We start from the raw sequence: 18,722 nt of genomic DNA on the forward strand, positions 1-18,722 counted from the left end.
GATGGAGTAGTTTAGATTTCTATAAATTTATTCTGATTCTGAATTAAAGGTTCTGGAAGCCTGGCCCAGAACAGCGTACCTCCCCCACACCCCCCCCCCCTACACACACACACACCCGCATTTACTTTAATGCCTTCTGGTAGTACAAGTACTACCCTCAGGGATTAAGAAAAGGTGTTACAAATTTATCTTTGATCACCCGTCCCCTATCTAAAATACCAATACACAGGGCAGAATAATAATAATTCAATCCCTAAACACACTGAAATATTTAGCCACCTAGTGACAGCCCTTAGCATCCACGCACCACGGACGCCTAGACGCCCTAGAGTCGGACGGAAAATATAATGTTGGGTTCTTTTCGGCGTCACACGAATATTTACACACTTTTCATTAATATTAAGGAATTTAGAAACCGAAAGTAGATTAAGAATTTCAAGTAGATTCAATATGAGAATAAAAATGAACCATGCAGGCACTAGAATCATTAAAGAAACTTACATTTTTAAAAATGTCATTGAATTTATTCCAAAAACACAAATAAAATTATGCATTATGCTTCCGCACCTGGACACCAGCACCAAGGAGCAGCCACAGTTCAACTTGATTTTTGATTTGCTGACATCAAGTTCATCCAGGGAGATAATCAACTCCGCTTTTGGGGTCTTGTGTTCCACCAGTTTGGGAGTAACGGTTTCATCTGGAACTACAATTTTGCATTTTCCCTTTTCTTCACTCGACCCACTCATGCCTAATGATAAAGAATTTATTCTTAATCAATTCCGTAATCAATCTTTTGAGAGATGAGTGGAAACGACTATAAGTCTAAAGTCTATTATATTAAATCACGTAATTTCTACAACTAGTGCAATCTGTTATCTCTCGAAATGCGGAGTTTTTTTGTTACATAAAAAAAAACTGGTTCAGCTCAAGGCTTTACTAGTTATTTGCGCTGCAAAACAATCGCATTCTAAAACCATTGTGCTAAAACTATGAGAAAACTATCCCAAATTTTTGTTCAGATGATAAGATAATCGATACGAATACTTGTACAATCTACGGTGTAGACTGCTACTAGTTGATGGCGGACGAAGGATTTCCAAAACATTTACTATACATAAAATAAAAATAAATAAAAAAAAACGTGATAGTAAAACTGATGACCATGACTTCAAGGGCAATTTTCCTTCCGCATTCGTTACATAAAAGCAACTCGGCCCAATCAGTCGGGCAGCCGAAAACCAAATTCGATTCCCAGATACTCCATTGCAAAGCTCAAGTTAAGTAATTATTTTTCTAACTTGAAACCGCTTGAAACTAAGTAAAACCAAACAAGACAAATGTTCGTTACAGTTTTACTCACGTTTAATCAGGGGATTCTGGATTCGGTACTAGTCAGCGGAAAGAGCTGGAACTGGTAGCGCTGGACGAAGGGACGCGAAGGGTTGATTTGGCACCAAATTTTAATTTCCGGAAGCGAAACGGGACTCCCCTCAGTCCCTTCGGTCGAGGTGGCGCTCATCCTTTTGAAACGGCCAAGCAAGTGCGGAAGCAGCTGTGGAAAACAGCTTTGCTGCACGTCTTCACGACTTTTCTGAAAGGTTGTACAAATATTTGAATCCATCGTGAAAGCCATCAACTCAATTCTATTTCAATTCCTCAACACATTTCTTAAAATAATAACCATACGTAGTGCTCCAATTCCTTTCCAATAGTTTTGTTACTTGAGTGAAACTAATAAACATCGATGGCTGTGAGATGAATCTTTTAAATTTAGTGTCACTGGTTTCACAGTTAAAAAGGATAACCAGCATTACTTGGCCAATAAAAACCGACTGTTACTTGCTGTAATATTACGGGTGTCCTAAAAATCGAGAGTTGAACAGTATCTGAAATTCACAATGATATTGCTCACTGCTTGATCACGGTTGTTCGGATTACAACGTCATTTGTCGCTATCATTTGAAAGATAAGACATGAGATTTGTAAAATACCACTTAATCAGGCTGAACCTGAAACTACCCCTTTAAATTTTACAAAGGTGGAAGACTATTAGCGCATTAGACCTTTTTTTTTAAGAAAGCCAACATATAAGCATCATTGTGATTTTCGACCGTGTGGCATTGCTAGAAGCAAATACATATTTCGAACAACAATCTTCCTACTCTCTATCAGTTAAAAAAAAAAAATAATAAGTAACTACCAGACATAATTTGCATCTTTTATTCCTACGAATAGGAAAGTCTGGGATTTCCGAAAAGATTGCAGCATATGTCAAGTGAGAATTATCACTGTAATAACTTGAAGGTCGATTCACCTTCAGGCCTTTTCCTGGTCTATGCCAACCCCCCCGTCAGCATATAAAAGCAGCACGTCGGACTCAAAAAGTGTCAGACGATAGCTGAATCTTATCCACAACACTAAAAACTAGAAAACTTTTACATTTCACAATGTACAAGGTAAACACAACGAGCAGTGCAATAAAAATTAAATGACTCACCTAACCTTTTCCTTCGTTGTTAAACAGGTAACATTTATCCTCGCTCTTATTGTGGCTGTTGCCGTGGCTATGCCACAGCGACCTTTCCGTCCCCGTCCTGGTGGCTTCCAGCAGCCAGGTTTTGGAGGATTCGGCGGATTCAATAACTTCGGTAAGATCCACCATTCAGAATCCATTTTCGTTTAGAATCCCATTTAACCCCAATTCCGCAACAGGAGGTAGTGGAACCGGTGCTGGAGCTGGAACGGGTAGTGCTGGCCCTGGTGGAGTGTCTGCATCCGGCGTAAGAATTCATTTTGATTAACAATGACTTTTGTTTACTCGTTTTGATTGAATTGAAAATAATGACACTCTTTGTTTAGGTTGCCATTTCAAGCGCCCAGAACGGCGGATTCGGTACAGCTTCCGGAAGCGGAACAGGATTCCTCGGTCCCTTCGGTCAAGCTGGCGCCACAGGACAGGGTACCGGAAGCAGCTTTGGAAAATAAACTGACTATGGCTAATTTGTTTTTGCTTTTCTGTAAAAGACATGCGCATTTAAATTCAACTACTGTATGTTTCATATTTTTGATTTGTATAAAATACAATTGTTTTGTCACACAAGTTGGGATGCTGTGTGTAAGTCTGTGTAGGATGTACAGCATTTATTTCGTAAAAAGTGACCTGGCTCTTTTCTTTTTGACTGAGAAGTCTCGGCAATATTCTACTCCCAAGATTAGGATATACCACACCAAAATTAGAAAAGACTTATTGGCAACTTTGATTAACTACCTAATCAGTTAAGAGTAGTTCCTTTCCATTAAAGTCAACCTAACTAGTAGTATATCAACATAAAGTAGCTTCGTACCTGTTAAAATAATGTCATATCCAACTAATTATTATTTGTAAAGAATTGCCTAATGAAATGAAATAACAAGAGAAACTGTCTGTCAACTGTCATGTAACGAAAAAAGCTTTCCTTATTTTAAACCGCCCAATTTTTAAAACAAAACAAAACAAAACAAAACTTCCTGGTGACACCTAGTGTTAAGAAAAACATACTGTACGAGGAAACTGAATTCGTTGCCAAAATTACCGGTGAAATCAAAAACTAAAATAAATCCATACAGAATATAATATCGCCTTAAAGGCATGAACCTAGCTAAACTTCATTTCAGAAATGATTTGATATTTTTCTCACAGAGTTTTACAGAGAAACTGCACTTGCACGAAGGGTGGAGGACCGACCGTCAACAGCAAGGACGTACTTTAATAAATGTTGGGTTAGGCAAAAGTGAAATTCACCAGTTGGGTTTTCCCAGCTACATACAATGGCATTTAAATGATAATACATGTATTATCAAGGTTGCTATTATTCACAGTTACGAGGCGAATAAATAAAAAGAGAGTGCCTATAACTGCGCAGTTTTTCCTGCAATCTTTGTCTCCACAAACTATCGCTGTTTGATGTTTCTTTAACAAGAAAAAAACATTTCCTCTCTTTTTTAAGTCTTGGGTATTTCCCCAATCACTTTTTAATTCAGGTAAAAGATAACAATAAAAAAAGGAACTAGAAAAAAAGTATCCATCCTTTAAAAATTGTAATGGCGCACTTAAGATATAATCATACGAGACATTTCACATCCATAAAACCACTGTTATCGATGTCAGAAACGTGATCAGAATCGATAGATTAAGGCCTCAACACCAAAACTAGAAAATAACGTGTCAATGACTGCTGACCGCGCGTGCCTTAATACAGGCGGATAGTTGCGCTTATTATTTCCATATATGCAAATTCTGAACCCAATGTTGTAATTCACCGTAGTCTGCTGCATTGATTTACTCCTCACCTGGCTGGCTCACAAACTTGTTGGGTTCAAAATACCTTCGCTGAGAAAACCGGATTTGAAACTTGCCTAGGCTATGTTTGTGGGGCTACCTTTTCGGGAGTCGAGGAAGTTAACAAGATGGAAAGAAAAATTGTAATATTCTCAGAATGCGATCTCTCTTGCGCTTCAATTGTAGTTATCGCTGAAACTAGGAAAGAACTTGGTCGCTAACGGCTAATTAGAAAGTCGAAGGTGAAAGGCACTTTGTTCAAACTTGTGTCAAATCTTGTAAAAACCAGGGCGGAGAGTTATTTAGTAAGTGTTAAAATCGAGGCCGTGATCCAAGCCAAACGGATTCTGTTGGCTGCATTTTTATCATCTAGTCAAGTTAAAGCTATTTACAGCTAAGAGGTTCTTTATATTCCACCCAGGCCAAAATTTGAATATTCGCTATCATTTCAATTCGTCCCCAGTAACCTGAGATTTCATTGGAAAGTAGTGTCCTTAAAAAAATGCAGGCAACCTGCCAAAGAATAGTTGTCATTTAAACAAAAGGAAAAAAAAAAATAAATAAATAAAATTCAAAAATCTGCTGCGTAACGGCTGGAATGCCCTTGAAAACACGAGCGATCGCAGACAACAATCAAGAAATGAAATCACAGAGGGAATTCAATAAATAAACGAACGGGCATGAGATAGCCAAAACCTTGTCATGCAGTGCAATTTACAAAGAAATCTAATCAAAGTTGGTACAACAACAAAAAAAGCAGAAAAAGATGACTGTTCATCTTTTTTTTTGAATTAAGCAACATTGTGTCTGATGAAATCTGATCACGGCAAAAGCTAACAACAAGTTTTGGGAATCTACCGTTCGGGTATAATAAATATCAACAACACGTGGTGAGCATCAACAAAGCCGGGTTTTTTTTTGGTCGAGCTCCATTACACTTTACACATTTGTAAATTTTACGAACGTCCATTCTAATAAAGAGAAGAAGATTTGGGTGCGTGCGTGCGTGCGTGCATCGGGCTGTAACCTGCTCAAACCAGATCAAACAGGTTTTTCAGGCTAGACAAGTCTTTCCTACTATTTTGAATCGAAATGTACGAGCTGGAAAACTCATTGACGTTCACCGTAAACATATCAATTCATCTCGCAGCAGTTCCAAGTCAAAAGTGGTTCTCATCCATTTTCCTGTTTGTATTAACTTTTTTCAGCCCTCCCATTCTATCCTTTTACTATCAAACTTAACTTAGCTTCTAGAGTGCAGTAATTGCCATCAATGGACAACACGCGTCCATTATGGTGGTTGAATATTTAATAATACAGAAAAACCCGAGTGTACGGCTTTGTTTGGAACCGGTCGATGGCCTTCTACCGTTGTGGGGCCCAAAAGAAAACCCAACAAAAGGAGAATAAATCTTGAAAAAAGAAAAGAAACGAGCAACTCGATTATCAATTCTTACGCTAAGCAACTGTTTATGCAACAATCGTGCATGCGTGAGCTTGATAAATCTTTAGGATCCCCTGTGGGGTCGAGAGTGCGGATATAAAAAGAGCAGCACGAAAAATAACCAAAGTTGTAGGTGCCCTTCAAAACTCAAGATAAAAATCCGCATCCGCCCTACAATAAAGAACTTCTTTCACGCTAAAAAGTTTCGGGCTGCACATCAACTTTTGCAGACAATAAAATTGAAGCCAAATGTTTAAAATACGAACCAGTTTGAACTTGTTGAGTAGGAAGAAATCGAAGCAAGACAATGGGTTCTTCGAAACTTTATACACGAAACCTTATACAGACGGTGACATCGGAGATGTCACGATGCAAACATTAAAAAACTGTCATCAAGTGTGTCAACTAGCCATGAACGTAAAAACTAACGAGCTTTTCTGTCTGCGTCGTCTGCTGTCACCTGAGTTGCCAAGAATGTTGTTTTACTTTCGCAATCTAATTGACATAAAATTTGGAGGGGAAATGAATACCAAAATTAAAAAAAAAAATAATAATAATAATTTTAAATGTAAAAATAATGCTATTCAAAGCTTTATCTTGTAATATCAAACGGCAGATCTAGGAAAGAAAATCAAAAAGGCGATTTCGTGTCGATAAAAGTCAGTCTTGCGCAAGGAAAGAAAAAAAGGTTTGAGAAATCGTGATGAGCAAAAAAATTTCGACCGTGATATCAAGGTTTATTTGCAGGCCTCAAGCCTTTTTGGTGGTCGGCGGGCAGTATGAACGAGCGTATAAAAGCATAAGGTTGGCTGATTCGTCTAGTCATATGATGGTCGAATCTCGTCGTTCCTATAGTAACAATTCAATATAAACGATAAAGGATATTCACTTAAAATGTTGAAGGTAATCAAATCCATCAATGCTTTTATGCTATTAACCGAATGTCAATATAACTTACGAAATAGCTCGACATTAATTCAACTCTGTCTTTGATTTGTCCGGCAGGTTACTATAACTCTTGCTCTTATGGCTGTTGCCATGGCTATGCCGCAACGTTACCGTCCGTTTGGTGGTGGCCACGGTCATCCACAAAGCGGCTTCGGCCAGCCTGGGTTCCAGCAATTCGGCCAGCAGCCTGGTTACTATCAAGGTGGATTTGGACAACCAGGTTTCCAGCAAAGCGGTTTCCTGGGGCCCACTGCTTTAAGTAAATAAAGACAATCATTTTGTTTATTAGTGTCGCTTTCCAAAATAATATTCTACTTTTCGAATATTTGTGCTAAGTGCTAACGTTGCAATATTTTAAACAGCTGGCTCGGGAACCGGTGCTGGAGCCGGAACTGGTAACGCTGGACCCGGAGGAGCTTCTGCATCAGGCGTAAGAAATAATTGACTTGAATAATTCACCACTGGAAAAACAGCAAAGTTTGCCTTTTACGTTGCATTTACGTTTGCCAACAACAGGTCGGCATCTCGAGCGCTCAGGATGGTGGATTTGGTACTTCTTCCGGCACCGGAACCGCTAATCTCAACACTTTTACAGGCGAAGCTGCAGCTACTGGTACTGGTGACGGAAGCAGCGGTGGATTACCTCAAGGCTTATTCGGTCAGCCTGGACTCCAGTACGGAGGGTTCGGTAGGCCAGCAGCTTTGCAGCAAGGTGGGCATGCCCAACAACCTGGATATGCCCAACAACCTGGATTTGGGGGTCTCCAATCAGCCGGTCTCCAACAAGGAGGAGTCCTTCAGCCAGGATTCGGAGGATTTCCTGGTTTTGGTAATTCAAACAGATAGGATGTCAATTTATTTGTAACAACTGACACCTACAATCAACACCTCATGTGGTATTATTACCAGGTGGGTCTGGAACCGGTTCTGGAGCTGGAACGGGTAGCGCTGGACCTGGAGGAGTATCTGCATCTGGCGTAAGATAAACATGATGCATTGATTCGATTTGCTTTACGAAACTCTTAACTCGATGGAAATATCCGGACAGGTCGGCATTTCAAGCGCACAGAATGGCGGAGTGAGTACCGGAACCGGAACTGGAACAGCTTCTCTCAACACCTTTACGGGTGAGGCTGGAGCCACTGGTACGGGTGACGGAGTCAGTTTTGGGAAATAAACGCACCCATCATGGCTTACAAATGTGCATGCTTGTGAATGTTATTAATGAAATTGATGATAACTCAATATGTTGTATCGCTGATAAAGTCTTCGCCCAAAAAACTAAAATATACATTTTCGCACTCGCAGAAAAATGTCATTTCCTATAAAAGCAGCTGTCTTATTCGTTGCCTGATTATAACTGATGAATCTAATGTAGAAAATTAAAAGATGACTATTTTTCTTATAAAATAACACCGGCAATATTTTTGTAAAATAGTAGTAATAACCTTGAGTACATATGACTTTGGTTCCACGTCATGCGCCTTACTTTGTGTGGTATACTACTATTAGTATATAACATAAACAAAGAAATTATTTTTAAATTTGTTAAGTACTATTCTATCGAGAGTCTTTTCCTTGTTGCACAGGAAACAAAAATTACCCCCCCCCCCATACCACAGTTTTCCAGCGCAATGGAACGGACGAGGGTTGATGGCACATGGCCACATGATGGGAAAAAAATCGCTGGCCGTGAATTTCAAGGTTAATCACTTAATTTGCACACCCTTCAAGCATTTCGTTGATCTATTGCTTTCGTTCACGGTGTATAAAAGCAAATGCGGAACAATCATCTCGTCAGATAGCATTTCCTCCTCATACGAACACTATCTCAATCCACATCCAGCAAAATGTTGAAGGTAAGTTTAACTTTTAAGACTCTAACATTTACACTAAGTTTTACTCCAACACTTTTTAAATGACATTCCAATTTGAATTTTCTCTGACAGATAACCGTGACGCTCGCTCTAATCGTGGCTTCAGCATTGGCTCTTCCACAATTCTATGGCCGCCGTCCATACCATGGCAGCCATCACGGCGGTGCGGCCGGATTCGGTCAAGGAGCTGCCTACGTTCAACCAGGTTACGGCGGATATCCACAGCCCGGATACTACCAAGGTACTTATTATATAATAATAATTATTATACTATATGAATATTAGTTATTATATTTAAAATATTAATTATTAATATATTCATTAACAGGTGGTTACCCTGGTGGTGGTTACCCTGGTGGTTATCCTCAGCAAAATCACTACCAAGGAGGATTCGCCCAACCGGGATATCAGCAAGGAGGATTCGCTCAGCCGGCGGGATATCAACAAGGAGGATTCGCACAACCTGCAGGATTGCAACAGGGAGGCTTTGCTCAACCCGGTGCCTTGATTCCTGCAACTGGTTTCGGTAATGAACAGAAACTGTTTTCTTTAGTCAAAATCATGCACATTTGGCGTCACATAACCCGTGTTGTTTTACACAGGAGGTAGTGGAACGGGTAGTGGAGCTGGAACTGGAAGTGCTGGCCCTGGTGGAGTGTCTGCATCAGGCGTAAGAATTCATTTTGATCCTTTAATTGAATTGATAATGATGACACTCTTCGTTTAGGTTGCCATTTCAAGCGCTCAGAATGGCGGATTTGGTACAGCTTCCGGAAGCGGAACAGGATTCCTTGGTCCCTTCGGTCAAGCCGGCGCGACCGGACAGGGTACCGGAAGCAGCTTTGGAAAATAAACTACTACACAATTAACGATCTGTGGTCTTTTTAGTCGTGGCAATGTTCTTATTTGACTACTGAAATCTCTGTATTATTATCTTGTCGATGTATTACTATCCTGACACATCTGTGCTGTGAAAGGTTTCCTAAAAAATACATTTTCTTAAAGAGGAAAGTTCCGCACGTCTGTTGGTTGCCCACTATTAATTTGCCTAACACAATCCTGATTGGTTAATCAGGTAAATTCACAGATGTCACAACAAGGTAATTGACTGATTGACATCAAAATCTGAATTCCTTCGACGACTAGATCAACAAATGCAAAACAAATTGCAGTTGACAAAGTGAATAAGTGATCAATAAACAAAGCTGGGGTATGCCACTGAACCCGGGTCTCGATTTCCCTATAAAAACGACCCACGATTTGAACATATTTAATCAATCGTGATCAACGGTCAATCCAAGTAAGTAAAACCTTTATCTACACAGAATACCTGTTTACCGTCTAAAAATTGAATAATGTCTAAGATCTATTTTATTATTTGTAGACAGCGCTTGCATCATAGAAAAACATTTCTTTAGTACGATTCATCATGAGTGGCCGTTCACTATTAGTAAGTTGATCGCTTGTCTCATTTTCGACTCATTCCCATAGAAATATTTAATTTTTAATTTTTACTTGTTACGTTTTACAGGTTATTAAGATTTGCACTCTTGTCATTGCTTGTTCCATTGCTGAATCCCTACCCGGTAAGTTGCTTAGTCAGCCCTCATTTTCCATCTGAAACGATCGTAATCTTTAATGATAATGACTTTCTTTCAAAAAGGTTCTAAAAATGGTGCCGGAGCTGCAGCAGCTAGTAATGCTAGCCCAGAAGGTTTTACTGCAGCACTCGTAAGATTTTGAAAGGCGTTATCTTTATAGAAAATGTTACGACTAAAATGTTTCTGTTAGGCCGCCGGCTTAAGCACTCACAACGGTGGAGTTAAACAGCGTAATGGTGGATTTGGAAAACCGAACCACGCAGTTCCTGTCGTCGCTGAAGTAGGATCTTTTATTTCTGGTACTTATGGAGAAGGAGAAGGAGCTGCAAAAATTTCTGGATCAAGCGTAAGATATTGTCAAGTATTATTTACATCGTTAAACGTATGTGAAAAATGTTCGTTGCCTTCAACCGCTTAGGATAGCGGATTTGGTCTCGGTGGCACTGGAGCAGAAAAACTCAACGCTAATGTTGTCGAGGCACGAACTGGGCAAGGAAGCGGAAGCAGTGTTGGAAAATAAGCTGCGGATCGTTTAAAAATCTATCTTTTCATTATTTAATCTTGCTATTATTTGCAATCATTTAAATTATGGCGTACCGCAATAAATGTTTAACCTAGCTGGTATAAACGGTACAAATTTCCTTAAAGACACGGCAGATGCAAAAAACCAAACACGCCTACTAAATTACATTAATTTTGTGTTCAAGATTTGAAATGGAACATTTAGCGCAGTGATTTGTCTTTGAAGTGGGGGAATTAAGAGGGTAACAGTGGGCATAGCAAATTAAAAGTTTAATCGCGACTCACCAAAAATGAAATGACTCCAAATCCAGATGTCACCAACATTCCAATCTGATTGACACGCCGAATGAACGCTTCTTTTTCTCACGCGACACTCCATCCAACCATCACACGCAGACACCATCTGTAAAAGAAAAAAAAATTTAACTCAGCTGTAATCACTGTTTATATCCCAAAAATGTTCGTTCGCATCTTTATGTTCAAACTGACTTTCTGCAAACAAATGACAATTTTGGAGAACTTGCTATCTCCGACAATTAACCAGAAAACATCCGTTTCGTTTTCATCGCGTGCTGACAAGAATTCCAATATAGTAGAACACAAACCTACGTAAAAAAAACGGTGAAATGAGCAACAATGTCAATGACTCAATGAGTCATATTCATGTATAGCAGACGCGACACGACTGTACAGGTGGGGTGAGGCACTGAACCCATGTCTCAATTTCCCTATAAAAACAGTCAATTTGAACATTTTCACTTATTCGTGATCAACGGTGAATCCAGGTACTGTAAGTCAAATCTTAATCCAAACTTAAGTCCTGTTACCTAGTCTAAAAATTGTAATAAAATCATGCAATATTTATTTTCTCGTTGTTAGAGCTGCTTGCTTCATAAAAAATTAGAACTTTTTCTTAAAAAAAAAGAAAATTTTCTTTAGTACGAGTCACCATGAGTCGCCGTTCACTATTAGTAAGTTGTTCATTTCTCTCATTTTCGACCCATTCGCATAGAAAAATTGAAATCGAAAAGGAATAAATTTGTAATGTTTTACAGGTTACTTTGATTTGCACTCTTGCCCTTGCTTGCGTCACGGCTAAACCAGTACAACTTGGTAAGTTTCTTTGTTAGCCAACATTTTAACCTTCGCAATCATTTTCAATGCAATCTTTATAAAAAAGGTACTGGAAGTGGTTCTGGAGCTGGAACTGGTAATGCTGGCCCAGGAGGAGTATCTCTTTTACGCGTAAGATTTCAGAAGGTATACATCTTACAAAAATGTTACGATTAAAATAATTCGATAGGCCGCTGGCTTAGCGGAAATGAACAACGCAGTTCCTGTCATCGCTGAAATAAGATTTCCGGATCTTCGTGGCGGTTATGGAGAAGGAGAAGAAGCTGCAAGAGTTTCTGGGTTAAGCGTAAGATATTTTCTAGTGTTATCTATAAAAGAATATCACAAACATATTGGACTTTTAAAGGTCGGTAAGGTCGCTCCAAAAGGCGGAGTTGGTTCCGGAGGTACTGGAAACAAAGCTCAATGAGCGCTTTGACTGATTAGTCACGAGCTCCTGGTCAAGGAATAGGAAGCAGCGCGGGGCAATGAGCTGCGAATCATTTACAAATCATATTGTTTAATCTTGCTACATTTGCAATCATTTCAATTATGGTGTACCGCAATAAACTTTTATCTCAACTACATATACGGTAAAGATTTACTTGGAGACAAGGCAGGCTGCACACCTTCCCTATCGTCCTGTTCGGCATTGAAGCAGGAAAAATTGATTGAATTTGCATCCCTAATATATCGTAATTACATTATCATTACGATGTTATATTATATTAAGCTCCTACGAAAAATACGACGACCTGCGCCTGGGTAGCAAGAACGACCCAGTCTGCCACGACTCATGCCCCATACAACGAACCTGTGGATTAAACCGGAATTTAGCAGTTGCCGACCAATAAGTGCACAGCTGTCAAGTTCCACTGAATGAGTCACTCATCATTTGAAATAAACTCGGTAACTATTCTAAAAGAGCGACGCAATAACAAAGACAAGTGTGTGAGCAACACACGGACGCAAGTGCAAAAAGGCCAACGCTCCAGCCCAGCTGCAGGGTTGTTGTCAACAACACATGTTTGGAACAAAGCCATTAACTACTGAGGTTATAATTACAGAATGGAAGAGTTCGCCAAAGTGGCGGAAAATGTTTTTAGAATTAGAATACTTCCCACTTGTCAAGTTAAAATGTTGTTGATGAATCGCAGTCTAGTTTAACCCGTTATTGGCAAACTGGGGAAAACACAAGGATGTCACGTTATGTGTGCAAAATTACCGGCCATGAATTCAAGGACGATTGACCCCGGGCGCTTTATTAATGCTCACGCTAGCTCCCGTTGATTCCTTCATCGTATAAAAAGCAGGACTGCACACCCTGCAAAGTCAGACGATAGCTGCACCTCATTCTTAGCTACACATCCCAACAAAGCAGTTTAACACTTCAAGATGTACAAGGTAAATTTTGCGATGTGCATAGTCTGATGCGAGTGCGATTCTTACCTGTAATTTGTAATTTTCATCTTCTGTATCTCGTCAGGTTACTTTGGTTCTCGCTCTTCTCTTGGCCGTTGCTGTTGCTAGGCCTCAGTTCGGAGGAAACCGTCCAGTCCGTCCTCTTGGTGGTGGCTTCGGATTCCCCCAACTCGGTAAGTTTCTTTGTCAGCCAAGTCAGTCTCGAAACTTTCATCAACTTATAAATTTTCTTTATAAAGGTACTGGAAGCGGCGCTGGAGCCGGAACTGGTAACGCTGGACCCGGAGGAGTTTCTGCATCAGGCGTAAGAAATTTGAAATTGTCATTATTTCTGTAATAAATCATCAATTAATAAAATCACTGACTTAGGTCGGCATCTCATCCGCTCAGAACGGCGGAGTTGGTACAGGTAGCGGCACTGGAACAGCAAACCTCAACCTCTTCACTGGTCAGGCTGGAGCCACCGGCCAGGGAAGCGGAAGCAGTGTTGGAAAGAAATAAGCCTGAATGATTGATTTACTGTTTTCTTTTTTCTTGACAATGTTATTGATCTAGACCTTTAAATGTGTTGTTTACCTGTGTTATCTTTCTTACGAAATACATTTGCTTTTAAAAAGGCAAGTTCCGTGTGTAACAAGTTTCACTCTACTCATATAAACATTGAATTTGAATGGATAATCATCATATAAGATTAACTTGATCGATAATTGTAAAAGAACAATTAACAACAGTTAATAATATCACAACCATGAAAACAATGAAGAATTTCATCAACTTAGGTGATCAGAGTTAATAAATTTGAAATTAAAAAAAAAAATAGAGTATTTTGCCTTCGGTGCAAAAACTAATCACAACGAAGAAAAAAAACCAATCAGAAAATATTATTCCGCCGTTTAAACTTAACACGGTAGCTAGAAATGACAGGATTTAACCATTCTAGGCGATACATGATATTTGAATATCATTACAGCGGTCAGGTAGTTGACCCTTTTCCTTCCCTCAAAGTGTTGGATTATTTATCAAACGGTGTCACGTTTTCCTTGAGGCTCTCACGAGTTTTGGCCTTCTAGCTTTTGTTATCGGAGTTTATCTGACAAGAAAAGTTACTTTAAAATAAGGCCCACCCCTTTGATAGCAACCATGTTTAATTTCTATTCCCGTGCTGCACGAAATGCAAATATATTCAACGATTCAGCATAGTCTTTTTTTTTATCCTCCGGCCCATTAATTATTCCTTACTGCGTATCAAAAAGTGCGTACAGGTTGTAGAACCGCACGATATTTTCACGGTAGGGTAGGACGATTCCTAGAAGTTGCGTGCTGTTGTTTGTTGCCGTGTTCAAGGTTAGCCCTATTTTGTCACGGGTGAGGAATGGTTTGACTGCTGCTGTATAAGGAACATGACTTGGCTATCCGCTTCCATCTGGATGGATGCCCATGTCTTATAGTCTTTTGCGGTCTCTCGCGCCGAAACTTGGCCGATACCTGCTCTTTGAAAAAAAAAAAACAAAAACAAACACCGTGAGGACGAGCCGGTCAAGGATTGTTTGTTTGTTGCTGTAGTTACGCAAATAGCAGCGACACAAATACACGAAAAAATCGAGCTGAATAAAGAGAAATCTTTCAATTTCAAATCATTCCATCACTCGATTGAAGTAATCAGAATTTCTTCTTTTCTCAGAACTAGACAACGTGACCAAATTTCTCCTCTATTGTTGTGGCGATGAACTCCTCCCATAGCAACAAGGCAACCGACTTTGTTGCTATTGGTGCCATGACATTGAACCGTCCCTTTGCGATGCCATAGAGAATAGAAACAAGAATGAAAATAGAACTCAAATAAAACCGGTCAATCGTTTCTCTAGCTTGATTCTTTTTTGGTCATTGCCTTACAAGATTTTTAATTACGAAAGTTCAAAAGACTCGCAACAGGTTTTTTTTTATCAAACTTACAAATCTGCTTATTTGAAATGTGATCACGCGTCTAGCTAATTTTCCTTTTTTTTTTTTTTTTTGCTTTCTCGGTTTTTCTCAAACGAAATTGAACCCGGAAGTCACAGCTTCATCATGAGGCAATCCATCAGTGTACTACGTCCGGCGATCCAGTTGTGAAAACTCAAGTCTAATAATTGCACAACATCAGTTTCACGTAAGGGAATCCCGCCAGCTCACGTGTTTCTAGCGTCTTTTCAAACCAGTAACAACCGACTGGAACCAGCGATGTGTGTTTGTATACACACACGCATGTTGCTGGAGGGAAAAACCACAAGGCCAGGTAGAGAACCATGTTTCAACGGACGTTGGGTATAAAACCGAATCTTCCTCTTCTCATCGGACGACAGACTCCAAGCGCTTTTGAAAACAGAAAACAACCTCAGCCCCGAAAAACCACAAGAATGAACAAGGTACGTAAAAACCTTGAGATGAGTTGTTCAAATGAGCTAAATGTTTTGTTCAAATGAGCTTAATGTTTCCCCTTTTTCCCCATATTTTCGTTTTTATAGATGATCGCATTCGCACTGTGTGCCGTCCTCACGGTGGCCACTGCCCGTCCTCAAACTTTCCAAGGTGACGCTTTATAGTTTCGAATCACGCTGTATTCTTTTTTAACAGCTTGTCGTTAGTTAGTATGGACTTATCCGTGTTGAGTCTAAACATTAATAAATAATCGTTTCACTTACATGTAGCCACTGGAACTGGCACAGGATTTGGTAGTGGTGCCGCCCCCCTGTTTGCTGGAAATGGAGCAACTCCTCTTCTGGGTGGAGCTGCACTGCCTTTTGCTGGACAACCGGTCGGAGGACAACTGGCTTTCCCTGGATTCAATCGTAATAAATATACTGATTTACTTTAACTAGTTTTGAAAACTTTTGATTACCAGTTATGAATTTATTTTTGCAATCATAAAGTTGGCAGCGGTTCTGGTTCTGGAGCTGGAACGGGTAACGCCGGACCGGGAGGAGTTTCTGCCTCAGGAGTAAGAATCATTGACTTTGGCTCATTATTTATTCAAATGATCTAATTTATGGAAAACAATTTTATTACTAGGTTGGCATCGCGAGTGCACAAAACGGTGGATCGGCGACTGGTTCTGGAACAGGTGCCGCAGCTTTGAATGCTTTCACCGGAGAGGCATCAGCAGCTGGAACCGGTACTGGAAGCAGCTCTGGAAAATAAACTATATCGTCTTAATCAAATTCACTTCTTGAGCATCACTATATGAAGCATAAATTGTTATATGTCACACTTGTAATTTTGAAATTGTTTGGCGTCATTAAATCGGTAGCCTAAAGGCACACACATTTATTGTATTTGCGGTTTTTCTGGCTTAGTTTATTTAAAGGACACTATTCTAACAAACGTCCTAAAATTTCTATTAATGTTAATACTGTCCATTGCATCCAGTATAATACATCTCCTAGAATTTAACGGTTATGATGAAGAGGATAAATAACAATATAAGATAAGTAACAAATATTATTCTTCAGTTTTACATACTACATACTACATACATTCTACTATAAAGTCATTATAAGATAATGGCTCATTTGATAAAGAGTAATTTCCTTTAATTTCCTATACAAGCAAAATCCTACACTGAGCCAAAGACAAAACATTTTGCTTATTTGACATAGCGCATGACATAGTTAAAATCTAATTCCCTTAGAAGATACAAATCAAACTGATCGTGATCAGAATCATGAACCGAATATTGGCATAAACACTACTGAGTGAGGTAAAACAGTCACGCAGAAATCGCCCCCAATCCCTTCGCTTTAAAACTTTACACGGCTACACGCAGTACGGACCTGTCAACTTGCGCAACTACTAATTTGTATTACTTTGAAGGCTATGTCAATCTAGACGAATTAGGTTGTGCAAAGAAAAGAGGTCGGGTTTTCCCATATTACACGCCGAAAACGGTCATGTTACTGTATGAGGATATCCTCGGCCCTTATTGGCGAACGCAGATAACAGGTGTCTATAAGATGGCAACGCAATCAAAGATAGAGATGGCCATGAGTTGGAGGTTGATTTGCCTTCCAGCCCTTTTTTTTTAAAGCAACGCCATCCGCGTCAGTGTTCTGTCGATTCAAGATGAAAATGCCGCTTTTCGTCGTTTTGACGCCGATAGTACACAAAAAGAAGGAAGGCGGAGTAATTCTGTCTTGACAAAATTAGTACTGTCGGAACCAAATTGACTGAAAGCGGCATTCAACACTTGGAGGGAACACTGCCGCGTTCAGTGTATAAAAGCAGCTCGGCAAGCTTATGCCAGTCAGACGAAAGCTGAACCTTAAATTCTAAGCTACAGCCCCAGTAAAGCTAAAAGACTTTGAAAATGTACAAGGTAAAGCAAATTTCACGTACCTTTTAGTCAATTGGTTTCCATTGATATTAAAACCAATAATCCTTAATGACTTTTGTTTTCTCTTCTGATTTGTTCAGGTTACTTTGATTTTTGCTGTTCTCTTGGCTGCTGCCTTGGCCCGACCACAGTTCCCCAATCAATTCGGCAATCAGTTTGGCGGCTTCCCACAACCAGGTTTGGGTGGATTCCCTGGATTCGGTGGTAAGTCGCTTTATTGCTTTTTGTTACTTGAATGCAGAGAACAAAATGCAATCGTCTTTGGGTTTTAAAAAAAGGTACTGGAAGCGGTGCTGGAGCCGGAACTGGTAACGCTGGACCCGGAGGAGTTTCTGCATCAGGCGTAAGAAATTTTTAATTTCATTCACTTTGACAATGTTTGACAAAATGTCTTACCTTTACGAAAATTATTGCGTAGGTTGGCATCTCATCCGCTCAGAACGGAGGAGTTGGAACCGGTACCGGCACTGGCACAGCACAACTCAACCTCTTCACTGGTCAGGCCGGCGCGACCGGCCAGGGAAGCGGAAGCAGTGTTGGAAAGAAATAAGCCTGAATCACCTTTGAAGTCAACATAAAACAATCACTGTTTAACTACCACACTCATATCGATCTTTTCTTTTGTTGTTATTTTTTTTTTCTACTTTTTAAAGTTAATAAAACTGTAGAAATAATCTTTTATCTTGAGTCATTCATTGCTCGGTTTCGAACTGAATCAGATTGGTACACATTAGCTATTTTATCTATGGGATCAAAATTTCGTACAAAAACTTTAATAGCATCAATCTGTTTCTGCATGTTATTAACTTTACTGAGAAACTTTGCGAACAAATCACGTTATTACGTGGCCTTTCTTTCTCTGACCCTTCCCCGACCATTGTTTTGAAAGGACGTTTGTCCAAAAAGAATAAATCAAGAAAACGTCCTTTCTTGCAGCACCAAATAAAATGACAATTTTTAACCACTCTATAAAGAATCGGGCCTTACTTATATTAATAAAAAATTGTAAAACAAGTTATAATCTCTCCTGAAGGAAATCAAACGGAGCTTTGGAACGGGCAATGCCGGGATGCGGAAAGTTTCTGCAACTGGAATTACTCCATCT

General features: G+C 39.6%; 5 protein-coding genes and 2 long non-coding RNA genes across 18 annotated transcripts; 5 read left to right on the forward strand and 2 right to left on the reverse strand.

The window, feature by feature from the left end:
- Positions 1-166: 166 nt before the first annotated feature.
- On the reverse strand, positions 167-7,762 carry LOC124194601. 6 transcript variants are annotated; one of them, XR_006874989.1, is made up of 7 exons: positions 7,620-7,762; positions 6,724-7,533; positions 2,501-6,614; positions 1,364-1,594; positions 568-751; positions 280-325; positions 167-210 (listed from the first exon to the last, which is right to left on the reverse strand). It is a non-coding gene; the product is annotated as an uncharacterized LOC124194601 (long non-coding RNA). The 6 variants fall into 6 exon arrangements; XR_006874986.1 differs by having other exon boundaries at positions 280-751; XR_006874987.1 differs by having other exon boundaries at positions 187-325.
- LOC124194599 (putative glycine-rich cell wall structural protein 1) lies at positions 2,244-3,103 on the forward strand. The gene is made up of 4 exons (XM_046588857.1): positions 2,244-2,459; positions 2,528-2,651; positions 2,716-2,783; positions 2,863-3,103. The coding sequence occupies exons 1-4, from the start codon at positions 2,451-2,453 to the stop codon at positions 2,986-2,988; spliced, it is 327 nt and encodes a 108-aa protein (XP_046444813.1). The 5' UTR covers positions 2,244-2,450; the 3' UTR covers positions 2,989-3,103.
- On the forward strand, positions 6,525-18,291 carry LOC124194594 (spidroin-1-like). 5 transcript variants are annotated; one of them, XM_046588847.1, is made up of 7 exons: positions 6,525-6,668; positions 6,771-6,972; positions 7,076-7,143; positions 7,230-7,473; positions 13,488-13,552; positions 13,618-13,745; positions 18,164-18,291. In XM_046588847.1, the coding sequence occupies exons 1-7, from the start codon at positions 6,660-6,662 to the stop codon at positions 18,165-18,167; spliced, it is 720 nt and encodes a 239-aa protein (XP_046444803.1). In that variant the 5' UTR covers positions 6,525-6,659; the 3' UTR covers positions 18,168-18,291. The 5 variants fall into 5 exon arrangements, with proteins under 5 accessions (XP_046444803.1, XP_046444801.1, XP_046444805.1 ...); XM_046588845.1 differs by lacking the exon at positions 13,618-13,745 and having other exon boundaries at positions 18,036-18,291; XM_046588849.1 differs by lacking the exons at positions 13,618-13,745; positions 18,164-18,291 and adding an exon at positions 16,297-16,550.
- Positions 8,477-9,601, forward strand: LOC124194595 (glycine-rich cell wall structural protein 2-like). Its single transcript, XM_046588850.1, has 5 exons — positions 8,477-8,572; positions 8,663-8,831; positions 8,919-9,116; positions 9,193-9,260; positions 9,318-9,601. Exons 1-5 carry the CDS (start codon positions 8,564-8,566, stop codon positions 9,441-9,443), a joined length of 570 nt encoding a protein of 189 aa, XP_046444806.1. The 5' UTR covers positions 8,477-8,563; the 3' UTR covers positions 9,444-9,601.
- Positions 9,852-10,815, forward strand: LOC124194598. The gene is made up of 6 exons (XM_046588856.1): positions 9,852-9,890; positions 9,975-10,040; positions 10,122-10,176; positions 10,254-10,321; positions 10,382-10,537; positions 10,610-10,815. The coding sequence occupies exons 2-6, from the start codon at positions 10,020-10,022 to the stop codon at positions 10,709-10,711; spliced, it is 402 nt and encodes a 133-aa protein (XP_046444812.1). The 5' UTR covers positions 9,852-9,890; positions 9,975-10,019; the 3' UTR covers positions 10,712-10,815.
- On the reverse strand, positions 11,031-13,618 carry LOC124194602. The gene is made up of 2 exons (XR_006874991.1): positions 12,432-13,618; positions 11,031-11,116 (listed from the first exon to the last, which is right to left on the reverse strand). It is a non-coding gene; the product is annotated as an uncharacterized LOC124194602 (long non-coding RNA).
- LOC124194600 lies at positions 11,476-12,413 on the forward strand. Of its 3 annotated transcripts, none has more exons than XM_046588860.1 (6): positions 11,476-11,498; positions 11,593-11,684; positions 11,769-11,826; positions 11,894-11,958; positions 12,017-12,133; positions 12,194-12,413. In XM_046588860.1, exons 2-6 carry the CDS (start codon positions 11,664-11,666, stop codon positions 12,254-12,256), a joined length of 324 nt encoding a protein of 107 aa, XP_046444816.1. In that variant the 5' UTR covers positions 11,476-11,498; positions 11,593-11,663; the 3' UTR covers positions 12,257-12,413. The 3 variants fall into 3 exon arrangements, with proteins under 3 accessions (XP_046444816.1, XP_046444817.1, XP_046444814.1); XM_046588861.1 differs by having other exon boundaries at positions 11,480-11,503; XM_046588858.1 differs by having other exon boundaries at positions 11,486-11,684.
- Positions 18,292-18,722: the final 431 nt, after the last annotated feature.

Source organism: Daphnia pulex, chromosome 5 (genome assembly GCF_021134715.1).
Source record: "Daphnia pulex isolate KAP4 chromosome 5, ASM2113471v1".
In the NCBI taxonomy this organism is placed as follows: domain Eukaryota; kingdom Metazoa; phylum Arthropoda; class Branchiopoda; order Diplostraca; family Daphniidae; genus Daphnia; species Daphnia pulex.

Bases quoted from the DNA above. Each gene is read 5' to 3' on its own strand.
- LOC124194599 (XM_046588857.1), top strand. The intron at 2,652-2,715 runs GTAAGATCCACC...ATTCCGCAACAG, and splicing joins CGGCGGATTCAATAACTTCG to GAGGTAGTGGAACCGGTGCT. The intron at 2,784-2,862 runs GTAAGAATTCAT...CTCTTTGTTTAG, and splicing joins GTGGAGTGTCTGCATCCGGC to GTTGCCATTTCAAGCGCCCA.
- LOC124194594 (XM_046588844.1), top strand. The intron at 6,973-7,075 runs GTAAATAAAGAC...TATTTTAAACAG, and splicing joins CCTGGGGCCCACTGCTTTAA to CTGGCTCGGGAACCGGTGCT. The intron at 7,691-7,761 runs GTAAGATAAACA...ATATCCGGACAG, and splicing joins GAGGAGTATCTGCATCTGGC to GTCGGCATTTCAAGCGCACA.
- LOC124194595 (XM_046588850.1), top strand. The intron at 9,117-9,192 runs GTAATGAACAGA...TGTTTTACACAG, and splicing joins GATTCCTGCAACTGGTTTCG to GAGGTAGTGGAACGGGTAGT. The intron at 9,261-9,317 runs GTAAGAATTCAT...CTCTTCGTTTAG, and splicing joins GTGGAGTGTCTGCATCAGGC to GTTGCCATTTCAAGCGCTCA.
- LOC124194598 (XM_046588856.1), top strand. From the start codon at position 10,020: ATGAGTGGCCGTTCACTATTA. The intron at 10,041-10,121 runs GTAAGTTGATCG...TACGTTTTACAG, and splicing joins TGAGTGGCCGTTCACTATTA to GTTATTAAGATTTGCACTCT. The intron at 10,177-10,253 runs GTAAGTTGCTTA...TCTTTCAAAAAG, and splicing joins CATTGCTGAATCCCTACCCG to GTTCTAAAAATGGTGCCGGA.
- LOC124194600 (XM_046588860.1), top strand. From the start codon at position 11,664: ATGAGTCGCCGTTCACTATTA. The intron at 11,685-11,768 runs GTAAGTTGTTCA...AATGTTTTACAG, and splicing joins TGAGTCGCCGTTCACTATTA to GTTACTTTGATTTGCACTCT. The intron at 11,827-11,893 runs GTAAGTTTCTTT...TTTATAAAAAAG, and splicing joins GGCTAAACCAGTACAACTTG to GTACTGGAAGTGGTTCTGGA.